The sequence below is a fragment of the Hypomesus nipponensis genome, chromosome 12, assembly GCF_054491055.1.
Source record: "Hypomesus nipponensis isolate SF chromosome 12, ASM5449105v1, whole genome shotgun sequence".
NCBI classification, from domain to species: Eukaryota; Metazoa; Chordata; class Actinopteri; order Osmeriformes; family Osmeridae; genus Hypomesus; species Hypomesus nipponensis.
The window spans coordinates 7,515,305-7,542,447 of record NC_140372.1 but is presented as its reverse complement, the minus strand read 5'-3'; the positions used below and the strand labels follow the sequence as shown (position 1 = coordinate 7,542,447).

The 27,143-nt window shown below is 41.4% G+C and overlaps 1 protein-coding gene across 3 annotated transcripts in view; it reads right to left on the bottom strand.

The window, feature by feature from the left end:
• Positions 1–2,551: 2,551 nt before the first annotated feature.
• zeb2b (zinc finger E-box binding homeobox 2b) overlaps positions 2,552–27,143 on the bottom strand; it is a 64,245-nt gene continuing 39,653 nt past the window's right edge. For 2 of the 3 annotated variants that reach the window (XM_084667907.1, XM_084667908.1), the window contains 8 exons: positions 17,786–18,034; positions 14,117–14,185; positions 12,078–12,266; positions 11,085–11,299; positions 8,709–8,817; positions 6,504–8,497; positions 5,100–5,280; positions 2,552–3,973 (listed from right to left, as the gene is read on the bottom strand). In XM_084667907.1, coding sequence (XP_084524033.1) covers positions 3,399–3,973; positions 5,100–5,280; positions 6,504–8,497; positions 8,709–8,817; positions 11,085–11,299; positions 12,078–12,266; positions 14,117–14,185; positions 17,786–18,034 — 3,581 coding nt within the window. In that variant the 3' untranslated portion in view covers positions 2,552–3,398. The remainder of the gene's footprint in view (positions 3,974–5,099; positions 5,281–6,503; positions 8,498–8,708; positions 8,818–11,084; positions 11,300–12,077; positions 12,267–14,116; positions 14,186–17,785; positions 18,035–27,143) is intronic. The other variant, XM_084667909.1, reaches the window with a different exon arrangement.

The following is a 27,143-nucleotide window of genomic DNA, read 5'->3' as shown; positions in this document are numbered from 1 at the left end:
TGTGCCCTTCACTGCCTCCTCCCCGCTTTGCACCTGCTGCATTCATCAACAGAGGGAATGTGGGCAGACGTTATCCTCTGTTCATCCCAGAGTGGTGGTATTCAGTTTGCCAATAGTGACACTTTCATACCTTGACAATCAAAAGATGAAATTGTTTTGAAGGCCACAACCATTATCCAGGCTAATATTGTGCTTGCACGGTCAAAATCATACAGTTGAATATGGATATAGTTGAAGCCGAAACAATCTGTTCACAAAAAAAAACCCTGTATTTTATTTCATGGTTGTTACCGCCAGCCCCATTCAAAAATGTTCATAGGAATATTTGTACGAAAAAATCCTGATCTCATGCTTGCCTATTCCAATCCTTTATTTCTAGATTTGGGGTTCCTCCATGACGGCCTGAAACCAAGTTTTGGCTTGGCTTTGGCATCAGGTTGCACATCGTCTGACACTCCTGTCTAATAGCAGATGACCTATATGACATGCGTGTAGTCCAAGGGCAACAATTGCGCTTCAAGGACTCCATCCACTATGGTAGGATAATTTCTTTTATGTTCTTTTTTCTGTTTATTTTTATTTTTTGCACCACTGGCACACAGATGCACCACCTGCTCTGGGTCTCTTTTTGCTATGGCCAGACGGAACAGCTGGCTGCTCTTCTGACACTCTGATTGGCTAATCCCTACTGGTCACTTGTGCTTTTCCTCCATGCCTGTCATTGAACTTTCTCTCTCTCAGTGCCCAGTCCAAGTCTCCTTCACTAGGGCTGTCCTTCATGTACCCCAAGAATGATATGGGTGGCATATGGGAATATGTAAATTATTTAATGAGGTCAAAAGTCTGATCTCTCCTCTACCTTTGACATCCTAGCCACAGCTATTCAATGCTATAGCCTATGCATGCATTATCCAGGAACCAAAGGTTTGTTCGACGTGGCTCTCTTAATTCTGGAAAGTATGAATTTAAGAAATCTTGTACTTTGGAGGACTTGTGTCCAGCATAGGAATCAGGATTTTTTTTCACAGTGTGTCAGAGAGCTTGTACGTTGTGTGTTTCAAGCCAATGGCAATATTTAGTCACTCAGTTATAGTAAAACTTGGATATATTCATGGAACCAATTGTGCACCCTGAGGCAAAATTTACACTTCACCAGAGCCTATACGTAAAATGGAGATGAATCATCAGAGCTCAGCTGTTCCAAACGCACCACCAATCTGGCCAAAACATACGGCAAGATGACACTATTATGAGTTACCCCAACAGCATGTCTTTCTTTTCAAAAATTCAACAGGCTAGACTATTTTTATCTAAATTGTTTTCAAAGCAAAGTTAAAAAACATCATTTATTATGTTGTCTTACAATAAGAATAAAATGGATCAATTAATCTGGAGAATTAGTTGTATTCCAAACATTCTTCTCCTTTTGTTTTCATAAATGTATGGTACTGATGATGGTCTGAAACAGTTTAAACTCCATGCTCAAATTCAGTAGATAATCATTTAAGACCAACCCTTTTATCTAAAGGATAGCACTGAATGATCAGATGGCATCAGGATCAATATGAAAATTGGAATATGCAAAGCATGTTCTGCATTTGGCATTGCTCGACCTTTTCCTTTCATCTGAGCCTTTTGATGTTGCTTTGAATTTGCATACACAGTGTGAGTGGTTAACAGCAATAAGCTATCTTAACACTGATGTACTTTTCGGGTGGTGTTCACCTTGGGTGTAATGTATTCCGTGATACAAACTTATCATGTTTTTATGTGTTTATGTTCTGAATATAATTAGGAATTGTTTGGTACCCACTGGAAAGAATGTGGAACTCACCTTTTTAACTTTGAGACACTTTTGTAAGGTTGGTGGTACAAGGCTGTTGAGGTCATATAAGGAACAAATGTTAAAACAGTTAATTTTTATTCAGTAATTTGGCTACTTTATTCGAGCATGGTCATTTCCAAGAAAAATTACAAATTAAAAATTCAATAATACTTTTACAAAGACAATTCAAGAAAGATTTCTTCAGTCATGGTATCATACATTGTATTTTAACAGTCCCTCTTCATTTTTTTTGCAAAAACAAAAAAAACAACAAAAAAAACAAGATGAAGAAAGTGGAATTTTTCAGTCGAAAATACAGTGTTTTCACAATATTGTATAAAAGTTCCCAAATTTGGAATTTCCAGTCACTGGAAAATTAAGGAAAGAAAATGAAATGAAATTGAAAATTTGCATTTCACAAGTAATGTTTCAAAACACAATAAATGCTCTCTTCACGTAAAATCTGCCCCTAAGATCAGCGCCTGTTCCTTTTTACTAAAATATATCTATATATTGAAGAACTATAGTACTGTACACTACAGTATGAAATAAATAAAATTAGGAAATATAAAATGGGCCACATAAATAAAATGTTATTCAACCTACAAATAAAATGAATGCAATTTTGTTGTTCCAAAAATGGTTTGGTGTAATACTGACAAAAGTTAAAGGAAAGAAAAACCTGAAAATTGCACAACATAATGTAAACTAAGGAACTGCTGCCTATTGTTCTAATACTGACATGGGTGCCTAAAAGAACAAGGCTAACTATTTTTTTAATACTGAAGCTGGTGAAAAGGTAACACATCACGTTACCTTCCTTTTACACAATACAAGGATGGCACTTGCAGAAACACACAGGTTAAAAGGTTTGCATATAAGGCTTCGGCTGTCTCCTTCATTGTTCACTTGACCTCTTCCCTATGCTGTTTTGTCAAACCATTTCCCTTAATTTCAAGGTCTCTTTAAGACTTTAATATCTTAAATACAAGTATTTGTTAAGTTCCTTCACATAAAACAATGATGAGGCCTAAAACGGTGTGGCTAGCTGGCCTGACGACAGGGCAAAACTATAAACACATTAAGTGAAAGAGAAGCAATAATACTGATGGACTGTAGTGTGGACACTACTGCTCTTTTCAACACTGTATAAATATATACATAGGCAATACTTTTTATTATTTTTGTAGTGATTATAGAAGCGGAGTGCAATTTGTACAAGTCACTAGTTGTGCTATAAATACTATGAAACACAGGGTTTTAGGATGTTAGCACCACACATATTTTTAGGCCTTAATACTGTACAATTTTAAAATGTCATTAATGTATTCATTTTTCATGTTTGCATAATGCAGCTTCTTACACTAACCCCTCCCCCTACCCAAATCAAACTTCAAATCAATGTTTCATTGGGCAGACATACTGTTTACCAGCCATGAGTCCTTCAGTGAAAGCTTCCTAGAAGCTTCAGGCACGTGCATGTACAGCTTAAACACAGCAGTGTGTTTTAAACCAAGCAGGTAATAATACTGAACAGAAAATATAATGGGAAGCTATTGAATGCAGTAGTTAATTACATGCCGTCCTCCATATTGTCCTCGTGATCAGATTTGGTTTCTGTTTTGCCATCTAACGAACTGTCGTCCATTGAGTGCTCTCCGTTCTCCTCCTCATCCCTCAACGTGTCCGGGTCCGTGTCCATGCTCTTGTTTTCGCTCTCCTCTTCCTCTTCCTCAAAATCATCCTCCCTCCTTCCAATCTTTGCGTACGTTTCTTCGACTTCCTTCACACGTTCTCGTATTCCTCCGTTCATACTGTCCCTCAGAATGCCTTCTCTGTCCTCAAGGTCCGGGTAACCCTGAGGCGTCATGCCCTGTAAGTAAGCCCTGCTCATCAGCAGCTCTGTGGGCTCCAGGTGGCCCTTCTCACGAGCCTCTCTCTCTGCTGCCTCCCTCTCCTCGGCCTCCCTCTTGCAGTAGGAGTAGCGATGGTTCATGTGCTGGGAGTATGAGCCAGAGTGAGAGAAGCGTTTCCCACACTTGTCACACTGGTACGGTTTTTCACCCGAGTGCAGTCTAGAATGCTCGATAAGGTGATGCTTATGCTTGAATGCTTTCTTGCAGATTTGACACTGGTGTGGCCGTTTACCTGGGAGACAAAAGACAACAGGAAAGAAGACATGAGTTTCCAGCTCACTACTGTTCAGTTACATTATAAAATTAAAACAATTAGGATCAAAATGAAGACATACTTAAAGAAAACTCTGATGATTAGAATGGCATGAAGCAAAAGGGCACAATAAAGCATCACATCAAACTTTATGAACTTGTATGCTTATCCAAAATGAGAACAAAAAGCTTAAATCAGATAATGTGCTTGCATCCATGTGTCTACATTACGGAATTCCCTCCTATTGCTAAAACATGGAGAAACAGCATCACAAACACTTATTGTTGGCATAAGTGCCATACTGATGGACACAACATAAATAAACCATCACAAACTAAACCAAGATAAATCTGTATCAAGGAAATAAACAAACAGAAGATGAAATTGAAGGACAGACTCCTATTGCTTCTCTGATGATCTCATAATGCCATTGCACGATTACTTTGGGGACTACTCTGTTCACCATTGAAGATGAGAATGCAAATAGGGGAAGATGAAATCCAAGCTTCCCACATTGATGGAGGGAGATTTCATTACGTCATGCCTCCAAACTATCTGGCAAGATAAAGGTCCTGGCCCTGCAATGGTGTTACTGGTCATTCCACATATCACCGACACAACTGTTGGGCCCTCCCCGCACCCTTTGAATTTACTACAGCTCAGCATGAAATATAGCAGTCTATCAGACACAAATCAGGGTATATAGTTTCTCCTATGGCATTTTAATTGGTTTGTGACACCCACTTGTGAGCCATGCACACCTGCACGTCTGGCCAATTTCCAGCCTGAAATAGCCCTGTAAGGCCTACAACAGTGGCCATGATATTTTGCCTACACTCTTCTACCACTTCCAACCGGACAGACCGTAGTCTGCAAGTGAACACAGCACTGAATAGCCTAATGCTTGTAAAGAATGATGCAACCAATTGAAATAGATTCCTTGTTAAGGACACCCCTGTCAATGAAGAAACAAGTTAGGTCTTAATTTACACACAACTGAAAAAGAACAGAGCAAGAAAGAAGGGAAAAGTAAAATACCAAAAGGGTTCAGTAACACAAACATTAAAAAGCATGGGGTAAAGTAAGTGTCTAGAACAGTATATACCTGTGTGTTCATATTTGTGTCTTAGGAGGGAACTGCTCTTCTGGAATGTTTTGTCGCACAAGTCACACGCGTACATACCACTTTCTGTCTTCTTAATCTTCTTCCGGGATAGACAGGAGTCAGAATCTGTCATGTCATCCAGGCCTGACAAATAATCTGCTGTTCCGTCAAGCAGTTCCCCCTACAAAATAACAGAGCTTTTTCAATAATCAACACAATGATGTGTACTGGTAAGGCGCAACAAACATCTGAATTGTACTTATTTTGACCTTGTTTAAGGATACTGCATTGATGCAATCAAATGAATTATGCAGACACATTTAAACATTTTCTTAGCAATCTCTATGAAAGAAATACAAAAGGCAAAGTTTGACTGACATGACGCTACTCAAAATGTGATTAATTTTCCCTTGCTCATATATTTGCATTCAAATTTGATCTAATTTTATACATAAAAGGGTGTTAATTCTATATTTATCTGTTCTTTCATATGGAGAAGATTAACCTGATAGGCTTAAACTTAAATTAATGGGGAAAATATTATTACATTATCAGGTCATATTAACAAGAGAAGACCTCTACAGTGCATATTGCCATATTCCTATAATTTCCAACTCATAATGATTAAATCAAGATGAGCGCTAAATGACCATTATTGAGAAGCACCGATGCGCTCATTAAAAGTACTTGTTCTGGTCTGACAATGATTCTACCACACTTGTTTTTAAAGAACAGAGCACTATCATTTTGCAATCAATTTAAGCTAAATGCCTGTAGCTGTATTTTTTAAATCTAATTTAATAACTTAGAATAGGAAACATTATTAATACTTTTTATCAAAATGGTTCCCTCTATGTTAAACAGCCTTCAGCATTCAGCTTTAATGAACATGGAGTCTGTGCATTATTAATCTGAATATAGAGGCTCATTTTGGCTTCATTCCTTTTTTTAAATAAGAAAGTGGCATAGAATTCTAGTTTATCAAGCTTTACCATAGCAGTTTCCACAATCTGCATTTTACTCTAAATGTAATTATAAATACTGTAAACAGGAGCAGGACAGTTTTATTTGTAATAGACATAACAGCTGGAAAACTACTGCTACATGCATTCTGTTGTTGGGACAATTCACAGAGGAGTCTGGAAACAACTGAAATCCTACATTCCATCCTTCAGAAACCCCATGTTATGCCAATACCACTAATGCCTGCTTGGGAGCCACACCACTCTAGGCTTGTTTGACAGCTGGTTATCTACCCGACTTTGCTGGTTCAATGTGCTGCAGGTGAGTATGCTCATTTCACACTCTCGAGTACTTTTTAATTAGTGGCACAATGAGCAGATCTATTTAGAGAATCAGCTGGAGAAAAATCATAAAACCCACACAAGAAAGTGGCTTATTTACCTGGAAACCTGGCTTCCTCTGGTATTTCCTCCTCTGCTGCATCTCAGCAAAGGTAGCTGCTCCGGTTGCATAAGTGTAGGCCATGTGTGGTAGGAAGCCCATTTGATCCATGCCTGGGTATGGCCTCAGTCCCGGGATGCTGGCTTGCATTGGGGGCATGAATGTGGCATGTGGGAACACGTTTTGTGGTGGAAGGGATGTGTACATGGGCTTGGCACCAAAGGGGTTAATGCCGAACATGGGGCTAGTGCTTTTGTCGAGGTTTCCATTGTTGTTGGAGCCGGCAAACTCCTTCTTGAGATAGGCCAAGTTCAAAGGCTCTTCGAAGTGCTGGCGGGGGGAAGGAACACCGTTATGGTCAATAGCGATACTGTTGAGTTTGGGTCTGCTCTTTACAGTTAGGGCATGCTTAGGCTCCTTTATGAGTTTTGGCAGTGACAAGTCCAGTGGCTCAGCCTGGTTCAGGTCCTCAGATGCTAAGCTGTTTGGAGTGTATGAGCTACTGTGGGAGTTTTTAGAGGATGTGGAGGAGAGGTTCAGGGGGGAGGGCGTGTTGCTGCGGGAATGGTCCAATTTCTCGCCCATCTGTTTGGTGGCACCAAACTGGTTGTTTTTTGAGAGTCTGAGAGGGTTATCGCAATTGTTGATGTTGTTGTGGAGCTCTGCAATGGAAGAGGATGTGATGTGGTCAGAGTGTTTGACTAGAGACACCGGTGACCTAGCTACCATTGAGTCTTTACCTGGGGTGTGATTGTTTGTGGCCAGGATCATATCCATGTTGTTCCGCTCTAGCGGAGGGGTTCTTGCGCTGCCGTATTGATACATTTTCCTCTGATCAAACCACTCTTTGACAAATTCCTGAGGAAGCCCAACGGCTATAGAAATCTTCAGTAGTTCCTCTGAATTGGGCTCCATGTTCATGGCAAAGTATGCTTTGAGCACGGACATGTGGTCCTTGTAAGGGTTGATGGGACTTGATAGTCCCTTTTCCGACAGCATGGACGACAGCAAGTGGGTATGCTTGTCTACATATATCCCTTGTTTTGAGGGCATCAGGTTCTCGCTGGGCTGGAGAACGGCCTTTATCTCCTCATTCATTTTACACAGGTAGCGTTCGTGTTGATGCAAAGGAATTGGACCAGTGAAGGTTTCTTTGCAAAATTGGCAAGCAAAAGGTGTAAACATAATGTTGTTCTCATGCATCTTCTCCTCAATACCTGCATTTAACATGTGGTTGGACTTCTCTCTTTTGATATTGCTAATCTGTCTCTTTGAGTCTGTAGTTAAGCTCTGGAGGCAAGCTTTGGCTTCATTAACTTTTTCTAATGTGTAATCGATAATGCTTTTGGTGGCCCCATTGTGGCTGACGACTGGAAGACCAACGGGGGAAGCCCCTGTCAGCCCCTGTTTCTGCTCCTCAATTTGGTTCCCAAGCTCCTTCATGTAGGCCTTGAGCTTAGTGATCTCCTCAGGTTTGCAGTCCATTTTCTGCCTGCACACAGTGTTGTCAACAATCTGAAGGACCTTTTGCACCTCACTCAGGTTGTTCCCCAGGGAGGGATAGCAGAGGAGCTGCGAATCAATCCCCAATCCTAAATGTGGCATGGGGCTTTGGGCTGAGTTGTGGACTCCCAGGGGGCTGCTTCCTCCCATCCCTCCATTCATGAAGGGCCCAGGTGCACCAAAGCCATGGGAGGCCATCATTAGCTTGTAGTCATTGAAGTCTAGTGGTTCTGTTTTGATGTTCAGGTGGTTGTTCTGGTCCTGGAGGCCCATGGGCTTGCCGTTCTCCAGCTTGTGTCGCAGCTGTGTGATGGCAGTGTTAGTGGGGGAGGAAGAGGCTGATGTGGGAGAAGAGCCTGTTTTCATGTTGTTTCGCATCCTCCCGTTGACTGCTATCAGACCAATGCACTTCTTGCTACTGATGTGAGAGCTGTAGGATCCAGAATGGGAAAAGCGCTTCTTACAGTTTGGACACTCGTACGGCTTTTCACCTGGAAAGAGATCAACATTCAGATATATATGACATGGACATACATTGTTTGTAACAATGTATATACTGTATATACAGTATATAATATACTAAATCAAATCTATATTGCCATCATTGCTAGACTGACCAAATCCAGATATTTAAGTTTACCCCAGTCTTAAATCATGGCTATACATATTAAAAGAGAGTGCACAAGCCCTCTTGCTACCTACCACTGTGAATCCGCAGGTGTTCCTTCAGATGGTGCTTGTATTTGAAGGCCTTGCCACATTCTGTGCATTTAAATTTGCGGTTGCCAGCCCCCTGGTTCAGCAGTTGCTGCTGCAGAGAAGAGGATATTCACATGAGCTCCACACAAACATTACAGGGGAAGAGTTCAGTAAATAATCACAATCAGTCAGCAGTCAACAAGCCAAATGGCTTGTGTTGCTAAAGAGCATCTTGCTTCTTCTCTTCCAATTTCAGTGATGGAGTACAAGAGTGGCGATAATAACAGAGGGAATCACATACCTTTTAATTTCCTGGCTTTTGAGCCAAGGAATCATGCCTTTAGAGTTTGGCAGGCTCAAAAATAGAATACATGAAAGGGTCTTTTTTTAGACAGTTTCTCCCTCATTAGATGCCGCAATCTGATCTACTTTTATTAATTTGGGATAATCACTCCAATAATATTCAAACTATTTCACACGCCTTTCCGTTTGCATACCTGCTCATAACTTAATTGTACATAAAGAATTGCACATTTTCACAGATTCATATATTTCCTAATTGGCTGTGTTTTTTGAATCCTCAAACGTCTCTTTAATAATTGGAGAATACATGGCATAGGCTGGGCCTTGATAAAATGTTCAAAGGTAAACATCAGCTGCACCCCTCAAATTTGCAATTCAAACGAGGCCTCCAAAAATCAAAATATAATACCAATAACAACAACAGCGAACGTGCAAATGGGCGCACCAGGCATGCACAATTAATTCAGAGTGGGAGGTGAGCATGTTAAATGGTTAGGAAATACAAAAGATCTCTCAGCGCAGAGAAACCAGCCCCTGATCCTGCCTGACAACTGCTGGGGTGTGCTGATTCTACCCACATTCCTGGGGAGACAGATGGTGGTGCACAGGACACAGGGAGGATTGTTCAAACAGCAGCAACCTTCAAAGATCAAGCAGGAGTTGGGCCGCCAAGCGCCAGTGAGGGACCCCACCGTTCGTATGTTGCTGAGTTGCATAAACAAACAGCAACAGCTGCTTTGGCTCCCCCTACTTCCCTCTGAGGACCTGAGTAAACTTTAGTTGTGACACCATTAATAAGATACAATCATTCTCTTTTCTCTAATTGTGAATGGCACTGGCAAATGATTTTTTTTTTCTGTCACCATCCTTTCCGTGTCATGGAAGGTTAGACATATGTGGGCGGGGACATGTCTGGGTGTTTGTATGTCACTAGCTCCTAATTAGTCATATTCTCTCTAATAGGTTAAGTAGAGAAGGGATGTTGGCCAATAAGCTGCTTTTATAAATAATAAACATAATAATCATAATAAACACTTTTTATATTGACAACATCAATTTTTTGTGATCTATACGTGGTATAATTTTACACTGATTCTCCATTTTTTATAAATACAAAATAGCCAGAATATTAAGGTAGCATGTGAAAAAAACAAGCTCTAACAATATATATTATATATTTTATCTTCTTACAAATAAAAAAGATAAACTAGAATAAGGATAAGAGGCTTTGTATGTGATAGAGTGGAAGGTATCCATGGCCATTTATGGAAGACACAGGGCTCAATAGCAGGTAATAGGAGGATTGGGACAGAGGATCACTGGAGTAGGCCATCTGCTCCTATTTAGATCCGTCTGGTGGATCAGGTGAAAGACTTTGCTGTTGACATCTGATTATATCACCATAGTCACAGAATCTGCTAAAAATGGTTGTGGTTAAGGCGTCCTTATGCAGGTCAAAATAGGTCACCTTAAGAAAATCTGTGATTGCTTCCTCTATGATTACTTCACACCTTCCCTGTTCTTTTTCTGATTGTTTTTTTGTTGTTCATATGTAAATAACAAATGTGCTTGTTCTCACAGAGCTCACAGAGGTATGTGCCACATATTAATTGCCAGTGAAATCCCATGATAGTTAGGTATATGGCAAAACAATTTGAAGTGAGAATATATCATGTTTGGGCAATGCATGGCTTTGAGGTGTTAGAGTACTATGGCAAAAGTTCTTCTTTAAGAACATTAAAGCAAGAAATGAAGTGAAGTTAAAGAGCAGATAAAATTTCTAAATTGGAAATTAACACAATCATTCGATCGTGAACATAGGACTGCAAAATCATATCAGAGGAGGCCATCAAAAAACCATTTAGGCCCCAATTAAAGTTATTACCATTAAAAGATCTGCATCTTCAAAATGCCATGAAAAATTAATAATGATTGCCAATCAAAATGATATCTTTTCTCCAAGGAATCATAGTACATTAAGAATGAGTGAGTGAGTGAGTGAGTGAGTAAGCGAGCGAGTGAACGACAGGAGAGAAAGTGAAAAAAAAGAAAAAAAATAGGCCATATGATTCTCACCTGATCTCTGCCTGGCTTGTGAGTGGCCATATGCCGCTCAAGCTGAGTGCGGTAAGCAAACGTGTAGTTGCACAGGGGGCAAGCAAAGTTCTCTTCGTTTTTCTCATGGCGGTACTTGATGTGCTCCTTGAGCGATGTCAAACGCTTGTAACCCCGGTCACAGTAGGGGCAGGTCAACAGTTGGGCGAAAGCATCTGGAGTTCCAGGTGGTAGGTCTGCATAGGAGACAGGGGAAGGGGAGGAGGGGGGAGGGTTGGGGAGGGAAAGCGGGCCAAAGGGTCAGCAAATCAATGGCAGCTAATGGGCGTTCTGCCCGGAATGGTATGGGAGGTATCTCTGCAATCTGCTCTACCGAGTGCCATCGTGTCAGGCTGGCATCCGTGCCCGTCCACAGACACACATGCGCACACAAACACACACACTCACACAAACGCACACACTCACACGTGCACACACACGCACAATGTACATACATTGCCACATACTGACTACATGCCAATTCTTCTGTCCTCTACATCACTCACAAACTCACGCACACACACACACACACACTCCCAGTCATAAGCCTTGTTCTCTTTGTCTGCTGTTCATTGGAAGTTTTCAATTGAAGCAATATGACATCCACCTCTGTGTCTTATTGTGTAGAGGATGTGCTGCTGGAAAAATGCACCTTGGCCTGGTTTCAACGAACACGCCCAAACCCCCAAACCCCTCCCCCTTTCCCTCCAAACCCAAATCCACTCACATTTAGCTATAGATTCCTATTGGTAATTTAAAAAAGGTTAAGTAATATATAGTTACTAAAATATGTATAATATATGCATTCTAATTCAAACCCTGTTCCCCCTCAAGCCTGAGAGGTGAGCTATCTGGTTTCAGACCTCTGGCAGCTGTTGCTTAAGACTGAAGGTAAACACAGAGGCATCCAGCGAATCTGTGAGACCAACAGCTGCCCGTGTCACTGAGGCTGGTCTGCCCTCCCTGGATTCTTACCATTTTCCTCCTGGCCATTGGCTTCAGGCGTGCCGAGGCGTGTCAGCTCCTCGGGTGCTTCTGGGTAAATGATGGCTGTGTCACCTCTCTGCAGGTACTCAGCGATACTGACAACATGGCTCTCGCTCTCATCCAGCTTACGTTTGGCAAAGAACTCCTCGAATTCTGAAGTGCAATCAACATTCTTCACTGAAAAGGCACGGCAGAGAGAGAAAGGGGAGATAAAGGAAAAGAGGGAGGAAGAAGAAAATTTGATTAATTCTTCCCCAAGAGAAATATCTTACAGCACTGCTCTGAGAACATTGTTGGTCCAAATGTGATGAAGAAAACCTCCAAAACATTAAGGTAGTAGTTGTGAAAGAATACATCTAAATTATTGTGTTACCTGTCACACATTGGCTTCTAAAATAAGAGATATGAGTTAATCTTACAAAACCACTATATTGAGTCATGGGATTTCTTTTTTCAGACAACTAATTTACTAAAACACATGACCAATTATGTTGTAAATATAAACAGATATGTCAGAGACTTGACAACATTTTTTATCATGTTCTAAATAACTGAGAATTTGGTTAGAGTATTTGATTACAGTAATTAGGCAGCCCCCCCAAAATCTAGTCTCGCTATCTAAGCCTTTAAAGCACCAACATTGTTTACATATGTTTTATCCACAGTGCAACCCCATTCCCCTTGTATTGACTTCCACATAAGAAGGTCAATAATGGGTCTCTTGCTGGCTAATTTGGTGTGGAACAGATTACTGGGACAAACCACAATGCTGCAAAAAAATGCCTGACCAGAGTCAAGACAGGCCTTAAGCTGTAAAAAGTGCTGAAGTCACACATTGTGTTCTTTAATATTTCTCAGTCCCTTCTCTTCAGGGAATCCCTAAGCTGCATTGTAGAGATAGCTGCTTCCAAAAACAAACAAGGCTAATAAAAACAGCAACCTTCATTAGTCAAAAGATGACAGACCTTCAAAAGTCCATTCCATGCAAAACAGCATTACATCAAACTAAGGAATTTCAATGCCTTGTTCACACAATAATATCACTTCTATGCTACACAAACAATTACCTTATTTTTTTTTTACCAGAAATTGTATGTATTAATGTAATTTGATTTACCTTTTAATTGGACATTTTCTAAGCCTAGGTACATTCTAAAGTGTGATTTGTTGGATATTGATTATTATGGTCCAATTTGTAAAAGGTCAAGGTGGTGGATTTGTTTGTCAAAAATGGCATGAAAATGTCATTGGTGTCAATGGATCTTTTTAATCGTATGATATCACAATTTCTTGCATTCTCATTAGAGGTCCTCTGTGTGTTTTTGTTGTTTTCTTGTGAGTTTGAGAGAGTGCTAAGGTAAGAATGGCTCATAAACTGTCTGCTGCAGCTTAATAAACATATATTTAGCATATACTGTGCTTCCAGACTAAGAAAGTGAATTCAATATAAACAAAGTGTGCTACGCTACAGCTAACTTAAGACATTTTTACTGTAACAGAGGAAATCACCTAGGTAAAAGCTGCTTACACAGTAATGCGATTGCACTGTTCAGTTCACTTAAACGAATACATATGAAAATAATGGTAGGTTTTCAAAGCAGTGCCACAGCATGCTTTCCACAGCCTTAATGTCTTGAATGGAAACATTTGCCATGTCAACATTTAGAGAACAAAATTCACCAAACACACCCACACACGCTCTTACTCTTAACACACACATATACACACACACACACACAAGAAGAAGTTCTAAGGAAGGGTCCCCGTTATGAAGGGACTGTTTACCCTGATGGCTCCGAGGCCAATAGTCAGTGGTCAGGATTAGATCATGGAGGGAGAAGTTAATGCCCATGAGGCTTGTGGGTAAAAATCTGCATTGTTTGTCTAATTGAAAATGGCAGGTAGGATTTGGCTCAACAGGGAACAGAACGGGACCACAAATACTTATAGAGACACACAACCTCCCACACAAGATTGGCCAAGTGTGGCCTCCAAAGCAACGTCTCCTTCCAGTGGATTGAACTCACCTGTACCGTTTCCAACTGTCTGAAGAGTAGCATCAGGCCCCATAGCGTCAAACTCATCTTTCATTTCATCTGTAGAGAAAAGAAGAGGGAGATGGGGTTTAGTGCCGAAGAGTAGCAAGCAGACCACACTCACAATAAAGACTTCACAGGAAGGTCCTGAGAAAGAAAGGGTTTGCTGTGCTGCAGTGTGCCTAGGCATTGGTTGGCATTCTTAATGAATGCTATCATCTGGACCAGACAGACTTATTTGCCTTAAACATGACAAGACATTGTGTGAAGCATTCTGCCATTCTGGATGAGCTTTAGTTGCCAAACAGAAAGATTAATTCAAGGAGTCCCATCCACCTGAGCAATCAGAGCAGGAACCACCACAAAGGCCCCCATTATTATTCCCTAGCTATGACACTGCGACAATCCATGGTAAACCACAGAATTATAAAAAAGAAAAAAAAGTGTGTGTGTGTGAAGGGGGATTGAGGGTTGCGGGGGGCTTTTAGAAACAGTGGACTTAGGTTCTATTATCAATCAATGTAATGCATGCAGTCTTTAGATTGCCAAGGCAGACTTGCATTTGGCATCCTGGTGCAGGTAAGATAGTTGTAAATAACCAGCTGACAGCCAGGCCCATAAATAAGGATGAAACATCTTTTGACATTGGGTAGATTCCATTGGCAAAGCTAACCAGAGGACACTCTGGGCTTAAAGACAATTGACTTAAGGAGTCCTCTGTAACTCTCTTGCCATGTCTGTAAAAATAACATTGTACTTCCGAGAAGAAAGAGGAAAAACTCTGGTAGCTATTTGAACCTGGGTGAAACCTAAAATGAGGGGAAACTGATAGAAGTCCATCCTTTGATTGCCTTAGTTACACAAAGGAAATCACTCAAATGAAAGCATGGAAATAAAAGAGTGTTACTGAAAGTAAAATCACTAGAAGCCCAAATTTATAGGGAAAATATGTGTTTTTAAGTGTAGAGGAAGGGTTGTTGTTATAATGGTTTCTGTAAAAAATGACAATCATCAAGTAAGGGTCCACTGTATCCTTTTCTTAAAGTGAAACACTTTCCTTCTGCACCAAACAGATAAAAAAAAGCACGGCCAATAGCTTCAGAGAATGAAATGGATTCTTTTGAATGAGAAGTACTAAAACTTTCCCTTGACATGAAGCTTGACTGGGAAGGAACTTGCCAGCCGTTATGCATTTGCATATGAGGGGTTTTAGAGTGCCGTTGTCTCTCAGTAATGACATCAAAACAGACTGCACTCTAAGGAAATGGCCCTTTAGCACCATTGTTGAGGATTCTCTGGTGCATGGTGAGCAACAGGGAAAAATACCCCCCGCTATAGCTACCAAAAGAAATCCATTACATCCCATACTAAAGTTTTGACATTTGTAATTTACTTAATGTTGATAAAGCATTTTTCTCACGTCTTCAGTGATTTGTTTGTCTGTACTATTTACTTAGTTAAAAACAATGTCTGTGCACAGTTGACTTGCCACCTTCTCTCTTTACATGGCAACTTAAAAGTCCTTCTTATCTGTGGTCAAGGGATCTTAGAGTTCTTCCAGCAGGAGGTGGGCTAAGACCACATACATATCACTTCTACTACCTTGCACACACTACATTTGAAACCACTTCTTGTTCTTTTTTGTTTCTCTTTTCCTTTGTACAAAGAAAGTTGTTTTATCATTGAAAGTGAAATGTGAGTTTGTTATCTGCTCTCTCTGTCTGTAGCTGATAAATCCCATGTGCGTGTGACACATGTAAGAGGTGAGGGAGTTAGAAAGCATACACCTAAACAAAGTACAGACTAAAATTTCTCAAAAAAACCAGGTGTCCAGAATACCTTTCCCCGGCCATAATTCCACCTATTTACTTAACACCATTCATACTGTTTATTTTGAAAACATTCCTACTTTTTATGGCCAGTTACTATTGGAACAGGGAAGAGTAAAAACATGGCTCCCCCCTTTTTGTTATTTCTTTGAAAATCCTTGAGCTGTCCAGAAAAGGAGATAGAAAAAAAATACAAGGGTAGGGGAGAATGCAGGTGATTTATTTAAAGTCTCTGTCAGTGATAATGATGTCATGGTTTCAGCACACTGCGTCCACCCCATTGTGGGATGAAAGAATGTCAAGGACAATTCCAGACACAAAACTCTGATTGTGCTTGAACCGGAAAGGCACAGTAAGAAACCTTTCTGTGGTCTTCAGTTCAAAACCTGTATCCTGCGGACAAAGTACCAAAGCAGTCGAGGAGACAGGAGAGAAGCATGGCTTATCTCAGGGTAAAGCTATGTGCTGAGGTGTCATTGCAGACAGTGAGGCACCGTGAGAGAAAAAAAGACAGACAAACACTGTGCCCACAAGCTTGGGAAAGTGACTTCTAGCATCTCTCTAATGAACTTCACCCTCCTCAAAAAATATGGCAGATGTTTTATCACATGAGAAGCATATTAACTGGGAATTGCAACATAGTTGAATTACAGACATTAAGGCACCACAGGCTTTATCAAATAAACAATTACAGCATGCAATGGCTGCATGTTTATCCTCTATCGGAATGTATTTAACTTTTCTTCCGTTTCTAGGGATTAGAGCCCAACTGCAAGTTTGGAAAATGAACTGTGAGTAAACACTAAAAACTGAACATTTGAGATTGATTTTCACTTATGTTTTAGCTTTATGTTGACATCCACAAAATTGTTCAATAACGTGCAATTTTTGGATAATCTTTTTAATTTTTTTTATCCTGAATATTTCCTCTTTCAGCACTCTGCACAGCTAGTTCATTAACAGAAATGAATAGCTAACACCGGCTCATTTAAATGGGGTGTCGTACATGAGTTCTCGCCACACTCTGTTTCTGTCACACAGCTCTAAGAATCATTGACTCTTATTATACATGTAAATGGCTATCATAAAAATAAAAATTTCATTTAAGATTGTTAATGACTTCTGCAGCAGTCTGGCTTCCTTTAATGATTATCCTCTGCCCCTAATTAAAAGTATTTATCTTTCAAGCATCCATGGCCAGGCCCCTGCTATCAGTGATGCTTGGAAAAAAAATGTGCATCACAAATGTTGTATGTATCACCTGTCTGAAATTAACTACATTATTGGTAATGATACTGCAGATACACATTATTTCAGTCACTGAGGCTTGATGTGCTGAGAATGACACTAACATTAATGAAAAGAAATACGTGTTATTTTGGATCTCACAGCGCATGCTGTCATTGAATAACTGTGATTCACCGTTTACAGTGTAGCTACAGTAAATACATAAAACTGTGGCTTTACTACCAACTTGTACTTGGTTAATGTTAACTGTGTTGGAGGAGACTATGTATGTACATGTATATGTACGTATTTTCGACAGCCTTTGAATGTCATTTTCAAGACTATGTTTACCACTGGTCATGAGGTTAACGTCCCCTGACTGTGCTCTGCCATATTACTGTATGTCAAAAAGGGGCCTTCAATCTATGTGACAGCAATGTTGAATCTAAGTTGTGGGATAAGAGTATGTGTGTGTATGTGCGTACGTATGTGTGTTGGTGAGGAGTACTGTTGGCAAGCCTTTCATCTCATGGAAAGTGAAATAAGCTCGGAAATTCTGGCTGTGATCTGAGCGTGGGTGCCCCTTACAGGCCAAGACACTCACCAGTACCGTCGACTGAGGCGCTCAGCATGTCGTTGTCATGCCAAACGTGGTCCACTCCACTGTCCCTCATGTCGTCGTCGTCCTCCTCCTTCGTCAGAAGGGCGTGGCCCACTCTCGGGGAGCCTTCATGGTTGGGCATGCTGGCCGGGCTTCCCGCTCCGTTGAGCAGGCCGTCCTCCTCGGAGACCAGCAGCTTGTCCTCCTCCTCGGTCTCAGACCCCGTCTCCAGCACATTCTCGTAGTTCAACGCTGCAACAAGAAGAACAACAAAAGAGAACATGAGGGGTGTAATTCTTTCGATTCATGTTCCCAATGTATTCCTGTATTGGAGAGAAGAAGAAAAAAAATGATTGAAGCTGCTCCCAGGATCAGGTCCTGATTACAGGTCCGTGTTTGGGATAGACATCCTTTTTTGTGGGTTACACCCCAATTACATTAGTGCCACTGGAATGTGCAGCTTAACCATCATGGTGCATAGACAGCTGCTATGTAGACATGCCAAAATAGCCACTATTTTTCGGGTTGCCGTAAACTGCCTGGGATGCCAGCTAGCTGCACCTTGCGGGTGTGTGTGCGTGTGTTGGAGTGGGGGGGCTTAGATCTCAAGCATACCTGCCATGTTTGAGATGGCCCACAGTTTTGATATTTACAAGTGGCACGTCTGTCATACCATGGCATGCGAGATGCCTAACCCCCAGTAATATGTTGATATTCATCACACTCCACCTTCGTGCTGTCAGAGAGACTGGTGAAACACTTCCTTCCTTTCCTTTTTCTATGTTACATGCAAGACAATAATGGCCAAATCAAGCCATATTCATAAGCACAACTGTCAATGGAAAAAAACGTTTCTGAGATATTTGGATAAGACCAGATATACAATACATTACACTCCGATTAGCTTTTCTTCGTCACGGAAGAAAAATAAAATACAGCGCAGTCAAGACCCATAACTCACAAGTAGCAGCCCGCTTGATTCCACAACACTTGGTCCCAGACACATGGCAGATTTTCCTAAAATAGACAGCCCGTAAATAAGGTCAGTGAACTCAATTGAAGGTGGCTGTTTGTGAATTAGTCAGTCCGCACAACGCTTTTGGGCCTACACACTGGTCCATAAATTGTCCCACGAAGGAAGTCAAAAGACTTATTAGGGAACTAAAGAGTGGGCATGAGCTCAGCTAGAGAAACACAGCATCATGCACAAACACACCTCACTGCCAGTTCCTAAAACACTACTCTGGAGAAACACATGCACAGAACCGCAGGAAGAACAAGAGGGTATGACATCATGGGAAAGCTATTTAAAAACAACCACTTTGTGAAAAAGCTCAACCATTTTTGCTATTTTTTCTATGTGAAACAACAATGAAATAACAACTTAAAAAAGAAAAGCCAAACCTAAAGATTAATTGACACTATTAATTATGGGTTTATATCAATCTATGGGCACACGTCAACCCTTTTGATAGTCCAGACATTTTGTCATAGCTACTCATGCACGTCTTCATTTGTCCAAAATGAAAATTAGGTGCCCCATTTTTGTTCTCAAACTTAAGGGGGAAAAACACTGCACATATCTGTTCATAACGTGATCTCTGTATAATCCACGGGTCTGCACTTGCCTTCCGAACAACTGCACAACAGGTGCAAATTAAAATGAAAACGGCTGCGCAGACGAGGCAGGCAGAATCCGCTGACCTGGTTAGAATACCAATTGACGGGAGAAACAAAACCTTTTCAAGAGGTGTGACCACAAGGGTTTAGGCAAGTTCAGGCTGGGTAATGCCCTCAGACATGAAAAAGAAAAAGGGAAAGCCAAAGAAAGTGAGACATTTCAAACTTGCTGTGTGGTCCAGATATACCTTGGCATAATGCGCTTTTATTATATTTCCCCCCATCCCTCCAAAACCCACCTCCCACTATCCCAAAGGTTTAACCATTTCTTAGCAACGTGCAGCAACCCCCTTTCTCCCAACTTTCTATGGGTGGCCTCGCAGGCTGCTACAACAAAAGAGCAGGAGGCCTGGGAAGCTATCAACCCACCCCTGAAAACCTGATCTCTGGACGCAGACTGAATGCAAGCAGGGCCAGGAGGAGTGAATGAAATTATCTAAGGCTGGACAGGTTTAAAAAGACTTTTTTCTTTCCAGGAGGGTCTTAGGGGGCTTCATTTTGGTGTTCTACGTCGCGTTCCGAATAACACCCGAACGACGGCAAACACACATTGACTTCAATATTTGGACATGGAAATTGAGAGGATAGGCTCTGGGCAAATAGGAGGTTTGAATAGGAGCTAGTATATTAGCCCCAAATATCAGGAGAAGACCGATTACTAACAAAGTAAAGTGAGTCACTGGTACAAGGGAAAAGTTCAATTTCACTGTTGTTGGGTGATTAAAACAGTGTGCTGTCTGTTACTCACATATATAATACCACAAAGGATTTTACTGTCCAAATAATCCCCAACAAGAGATGCCTGTGTATGTCCCAAAGGGTAGGCCTCCACAACTCTGCAGACGAGGTTGAAAAGTAAAGGGAAGCTCCAGTAAATGTGATCTACTCAAACGTCAGCTGTCAGGACAGTATTTATCAATGCAGAGCTCAAAGAAGGCAGAAATGACAGTGTGGAACTTGTCAAGTCAAACGTGTAGCTAGCATTAACTTTAGAAAGGCAGCATTGTTAAAGTGACGTCCCTGACAGATACCGTCTTGATGCACAAGACTGCCTTAGGCATTGTGCGTCGCAACAAAAGTCATTCAAACCTACTAATGTCACACAGGCCATTATTTTCTTCTGTACTTCACTACTAATCAATCTTTTGTGTAACAGAGGAGCGAGACAAAAAAATGATAATGTTTACTCCTTTGCTGTGTTTTCTTCAGATGACACTTTCTATTTTTCCCTTAGTTGAAGTGTCAACTCCAAACAAAAGGCAATTATGGCTGACATTTTCTGACTGATGCTACCTGTTTGATTAAACGTGCTTTCATTTTTTTTCTCCTGAATTGACGTAGAAAAAGGGAACATCTTGTATTGAAGTTGTTCAGATAATTAAAATGACACTTGTAATTGCTCCAATCTGGCTTAATTTCAGGTTTAGAACTCTCTGACATAACCTTTTCATAGTACTGGTATTAGGCTGTCAGTCTTTTGATACAGAGGGTAACTGCAATTGTTTATGGATAGGGTGACAGGAACTGCATCTGAAATAAAAGTTACAATTGAGCACAGAAGGAAAGATGGAGTCAATAAAAAGAGACAGAGTCTGATTCAAATATCGTAATCTTCCAGAAAAACGGAATGACCAACACTTCACCTTTGACAGCTTTCTTCAATTAATTTGATGAAAAGTCAATTCAACACGCTTTATATGTACAAAAGCTATTCACGCCGACAGACAAAAACACATCACAAGTATCTACAGTATATATACCAAAACTCGGATAGGCATAACTTTGATCACTAATAGTTCATCAAACACACAGCCATTAAGACCTACCTTTGATGAGGGAACTGCCATGCTGCTTCTGAGTGTCTACTCTCAACCACATAGCCCTCTGAGTTCCCCAAGCTGGGCTTTGCTGAACCTGCACTCCATCCATAATAAGGCGCAAAATAGAAATACGAAATACAAGAGCTACATGTGCTTAAGGAGCCTTGTTCCTGTGAGCCTTCTGTCCATACTCTATGTTTAGAGAGGGGCCTGTCCTGTCCACACTGCTCCCGCTGCGGTGTGGAGAGAGGTGACGCACACAAGCTCTGGCTGCCTGGCTAGCGGTTAAGGCTGTGCTCCAGGTGATGTGCTGCTTCCCTCCCTATCCATGTTGGTAATGAGCGGGGACATCTACCCTATTGGAGGATAACCGCTCGCACTCTCTCCTGTCTCATGAATGTGAACTAGGCAGATCACCTGAATGGCTGGAAGGGAGAAGCTGGCAGGGGGGTTGGGTAGGCAGGGGGAGGTGAAAGAATAGGCATTAAGGTGGAAATGAGGTCATAGCCTTGTGGGCTACCCACTGGAACGGGTCTAACAATGACCTTTTAATAGTCATAATTTCTTTTAACAACAGTTTAGGGCTTTGAGTGGGCTGCACCCTAGATAATCAGTCTTTCAGGGCAGGAACTGAGGTATGTGGGAGGAAGGTTGTTGATATATCTTACCTTTCTGTTTTCCCCCCATTAGTAATGTGCTGTATTTCACAATTTGCGCACTCAATAATGCAAGTCAATGGGAATGGTAGTATGGTAAACGGACTTCCAGTTATCTTATGTTACTGTACATGGCAGATTGAAGGGGGAGCCGAATGAGCTATAACCAGTAAAAGGGCAGTAGCATGGGGGGAACAAAGGCCTGAAAAGAGAGGGGCAGCTATGTAGAGGCGATGAATGATGAAAACTCAGCGATGTGTAAACCTGGGAGTGTGTGTCTGGAGGAGTATGTGTCTGGGGGAGGGTGTGTCTTTCATTGGAAGGGGGGGGGGATTCTGAGTGTGTCAGGAAGGGGGAGGTAATTTTCAATAATTTCTGTACCCACAGTAGCATTACTGTAATTGAATTAAACTCCCATTTGTTTGCAAGAGTCCTGAGCAACAGGCTGGGAGCAGAGAAAGCTTGAAGGTTTGCTTAACTACTGTGAGGGTCCACCTTCCCTCAGCCTGTGTGGATCCACCATCTGTGCCTCCATGCACACACGCTCCTGCTCTCGACAAATATGCTGGGCCCCTGCCTCCCCAACGAACAAGCCCCAAAAAAGGAAGGCACACAAAAGATCCCTAGGCTGCCCTCAGGACTCAGGACAAGAGGGAGGGGAAATTCAGAGTAAAAAAAAAAAAAAAAAAAAAAAAAAACAACAACAAAAATAACATACTCCTTAAGATCACACCTCAGGTGAGAGTGAGCGCTAGGTTTCATCTAGCACTGACATACGTCAAGCAAAGGAAAGGTTAAAATTAGAAAATTTAATTTATTTGATAATTTCCCAGAATAATTAGAGTTAATATGGGTTAATTAATATGCAAATCTCTCAGCAGATGTTCTGCAGCGGGGCCTTGCGCGAGAAAACAGCCTTTACTTTCTCCTGCATGATTTTGGCTGTCAGTTATTGGCTATAATTACTGTAACTAACCAAATACACACAAAACCTTTCGCAGGATGAAACGACTTCAGTTTGAGTCGTGGGCAAACTGGTACTTTTCTCGGATAAAGGGAGACAATTTCTCATTTTCTTTGACTAAAAAGGCCTTTAAATGCTTCTTACCCTCTCGTCCGTAAATGCAGCAAGTGCTTAAACTATTTAAAATGTGTGCTCTTTGTGTATGAATGTATGCATATGTAAATTGTAAAGCAATTACTATGGTGACTGCTAAAAGAGCACCTGCGCATCAATGCCATCCCTGTTAGGACGAAGGAAAGCTCACCTATCTCTCTTCTGCCTACTATAAGCAGATGGATTATATGCAGTCCTGAGATAGCAGATCAAAGCCATATTTAAATGGTGTTTTGTATTGACGAGTCAAGTTTCTAATGAAATATTAATGTCCTTCCGAAAATAAAAATAAATGCTGAGCCCCAGACAACATTTTTCAAAGCAAATAAGGGCTATACTGAACTTCAAATCCAAACTAGCAAATTCAAAATGATATGGTAGTTCTAGAAAGGTCTGGCTCTTCAGGATTCTTTTATTATTATACTTAGGTGTTTGCTAAAGTGCTCCTGTGATTTCCCCATTCAAACAGAGAGATCAGACTTTTTTATAGGAGTGTTTAGTGAGGGTGTGTGCATGAGCATATTCCTGCCTGTGTGTGTATGCTTGAATGTACTGTAAGCTGATACTCTTATCTGGGCCTGTCTTCTCTCTGTGGCCATGGCTCTGTTTGAGCCTCTTCATCTGTCTCTGTCCCTTCCCCTGCCCCCCGCCCCCCCCCCTCTCTCTCTTTCTCTCTCTCTGTCCCTTCCCCTGCCCCCCGCCCCCCTCTCTCTCTCTTTCTCTCTCTCTCTATGGGCCCCTCCCCAATTGCAAAGGGACACCATGGCTCACTGCCACAGGTCCACGCCTCACCCTCTTGCCTTTCCGCCCCCGCCAGCCCTCTCCACAGACTGCTCTTTTACACACAAGCGCACGCACGCACACACATGCAAACGCACACACACAGTAAGTTTCAGGTAAAGGAATCTGCTGACGGAGGGAAGTACAGTGCCTGTTGTTGGTCTGATGTGGGGTGTGGCAGACACCAAATTGATAGTCACAGCAGAGTGTTATCAGCTAGCTGTTTAATATGACCTGACTCTGGAGCTCTGTTGTACTGTGAGTTAGCTCAAGCCCTCAGAGAGGTAGTGGGCCTTGCTCTTGTGTACAGCCACCACTATAACACCGGTGCTTTCCCTTTATTTATTCATGCATCACTGTCATCAATTACAGCCTTCTGCAAGTGCTGCAGAGCTCTCATGCGTGTGTGTGTGTGTGTATGTAGAGATAGAGAGGGGGGGGGGGAGTGAGACAAAGCAGGGGGAGAAAATGAGAGGGGGAGGATAGAAGGATTGTGTTTTCTCTTGTAGCATGACTTCTATCATGTTTCTATTTATCAGGGACAAAGTAAGTTGCGTCACTGGGAGTATGATCTACACTTACCAAGGCCAGGGAGGACGACTATATCAAAAACACAACCTGTTTACGCTGAATGTCAAGTTAGTTCTACAGGTCAAAGGACAATTTAAAGTTGAGTTGTCCTTTCAACAACAAGATATGTTTTGTTTTCATACATAATGGCACTCAACAGAGAAATCTGCTATGTTGTTATGCTAAAGGGCCATATGCCTCATTTTAATAAAAAGGAATCCATAAAAATAAATTACTGACACTAACTATATGCTAATTCAAATGTAAGCAATCATTGCAAAATTAATTTTGCCAGAACTGATTAAAAGCTTTAATAAATCTATATACAGTATTGCTTCAATCTGATATAGTAAATTTATTACACTTCCTGTAAGATTAATTAGAGAGCTCAGTAACATATTGCACTGCCAGAACAGATTACTGTACGTTTTTGTTAATAGCAGTTAAGCAGAACCTGAGTTGTAATTATGCACTTTAACAAAGGCCATTTGATGGTGATTTGCTTTACTTTAAGGAGAAAATGGGATTAACAGAAGAAGGACAAACAATAACTATAGGCCAGAACATGTTTTGTCCATTCATACTATGTGAGTGATTGTTTTCTGTTCTCACAAATAAGTCTCACCTTTGTGAGGTTGTCAAGCAGACCATGAGATAAGAAAGTAAAAAACGGTTTCATCCGGTCAAGGTTGTTCACGTCCAAACTGCTGTAGCCAGGAGGAGGATTATCTCAGGCACATGGATACACATTGAGGCTTTGCACCTGAAGCATAGCACCGCTGCAGCTGTCAGTATAACATCTCTCTTTGTTATATTAGTCTCCTGGTCTTGAAATCTTTCCCCCTCAAAAAATACTGTTAACATTTCATTTAAGGAATAGTCTACATCCACAGATATTTATTAACTCTGACATTTCATAAATTGTCTTTTCCATCAAACTCATATTCTGATTCTTGCACCAGCAGCCCCATGTAAAGAACATTATTAATGTATTCATATCGGAAATATGAAATAAGGTCTCACTGTCAAATATAGTAGTTGGCAGACATCCAAATGAATAGCAGTAGTTTGGATTCATTGTTAAGGACAAATTTCCCTGATCTTTATCATACACAATGAGGAAAAAAATTGGTGTGAAGGCACATTTTCTGAATAGCATCTGTGCTCCGAGCTGTCGAAGAGACCGCTTACTGTCATAAAACTCTGCCAGTCACCAGCTGGGGGTCAGAAGGGGGCTTTAAAAGGGTCAGGGGGGGTGGGGGTGGGGATCAGGGCCCTCAGATGGGATAAAGATCAGAGGGGGAACTATCCAGGTGAAGACCAGGGCCCCTGGTCTGGCCAATCTGAGCACCTCATTCAGATGGTAATGAGTGTGTAAATCACATCTGTTCCCCCCTCTGTGCCTGGATCTTTGTCACCTGAATAGCATCCCCACCAGGTATCAAACGGGCTGCAGGAAATGGGCTCTTTTCATCCCGCAACCTCGGCTCTCCAATCAGCAAATGAGCGCCCCCTGACAACGGGGCCCAGCGCCCTACAGGGATACAGCCTCCAGAGGCTGCCTAGCCTGACACTGTTACCACTTCCCAATTAGTCACCGCCAGCACAGACAGAGAGAAAAGAGAAGCCTCATCGCCACTGTACACTAGGCCAATCTTAAGATGCAAAAAATAAAAAATAAGAAAAGGGAAAACTGCTCATTCTTACACCACTGACAACTCATGTGGTCCATGTGTGAAGCTGATAAAGATAGGTATCATCTCCCAGACATGTGTTTGTGTAGCGAATAGGTGTTGCAAGAGGCAGAAGACAGATTTAACCTCTGTACCGTTCACTCAGTCGGCAAAGCGAGCGCAGAAACACTCATCGGGTCCCAGTCCATAAGTTATGGATGATGAGTAAACAGAATCAGTATTTTTTTCCTTGAGTTTGGCTTTCTAACTATTTTCATGTCTCACCTGCCTTTTCTACGCCCAGAGGAAATAGAAACTACATGGTTAATTATATCACAAGGGGCATCCCCACAGTGAGAATGTAGGGGGCCTCCAAGTCAATTCTAATTATGATTTCTGACTGGTCCACAGGCCACATGGGGACCTCCTAAGGGCCTTTCACATGCTAAATGCACCTTTATAAGGCCCAATCTTTACCCAGGACAGTTAAACAAAACACCCCCTTTTAGAAGGTTATTGCATAACAGAGGGATTTTACATTACAAAGAGCCTATATCCTTTTCTTTCCAGAACATCTTTTAAGGTGTTGTTGAAGATTGTTTGGTGAGGTTGGGTGCTGTACTCATTCTGCCAGTGCTAACCATCACATCCTAACATCTTGGCCAATGTGTGAGGAGACTATTCTTGAAAATTCAGTCAAGACAAAACTTCATTAAATTTAACAAAAAAAATGACCTCATGCTTGCCCGTGTGTAAAATTACAAAGAAAAAATGGTTGCTACCCCGGTTTAACCATATCAACACATTTTCTTGTCAATAATATGCATGGATGGGCATGAACTATATAATATATAAGTATGTACCTTACATAATTGAGTGGTTTCTTTGGCGTGATGTCAAGGGGGACCAGAGAGTAGGGTACACAGGAGTTTCGTGAGTAAAAAGGAAATTTTGATCTAAGGCTTTTTTCTCTCCACCCTTGGGTTCAGCCTCCCTGTGTTTCCGTCAATCCACCCTTTTTTGATCAGCAGCATGAAAGACTGAGCATGTGTGAATGCTTAGGTA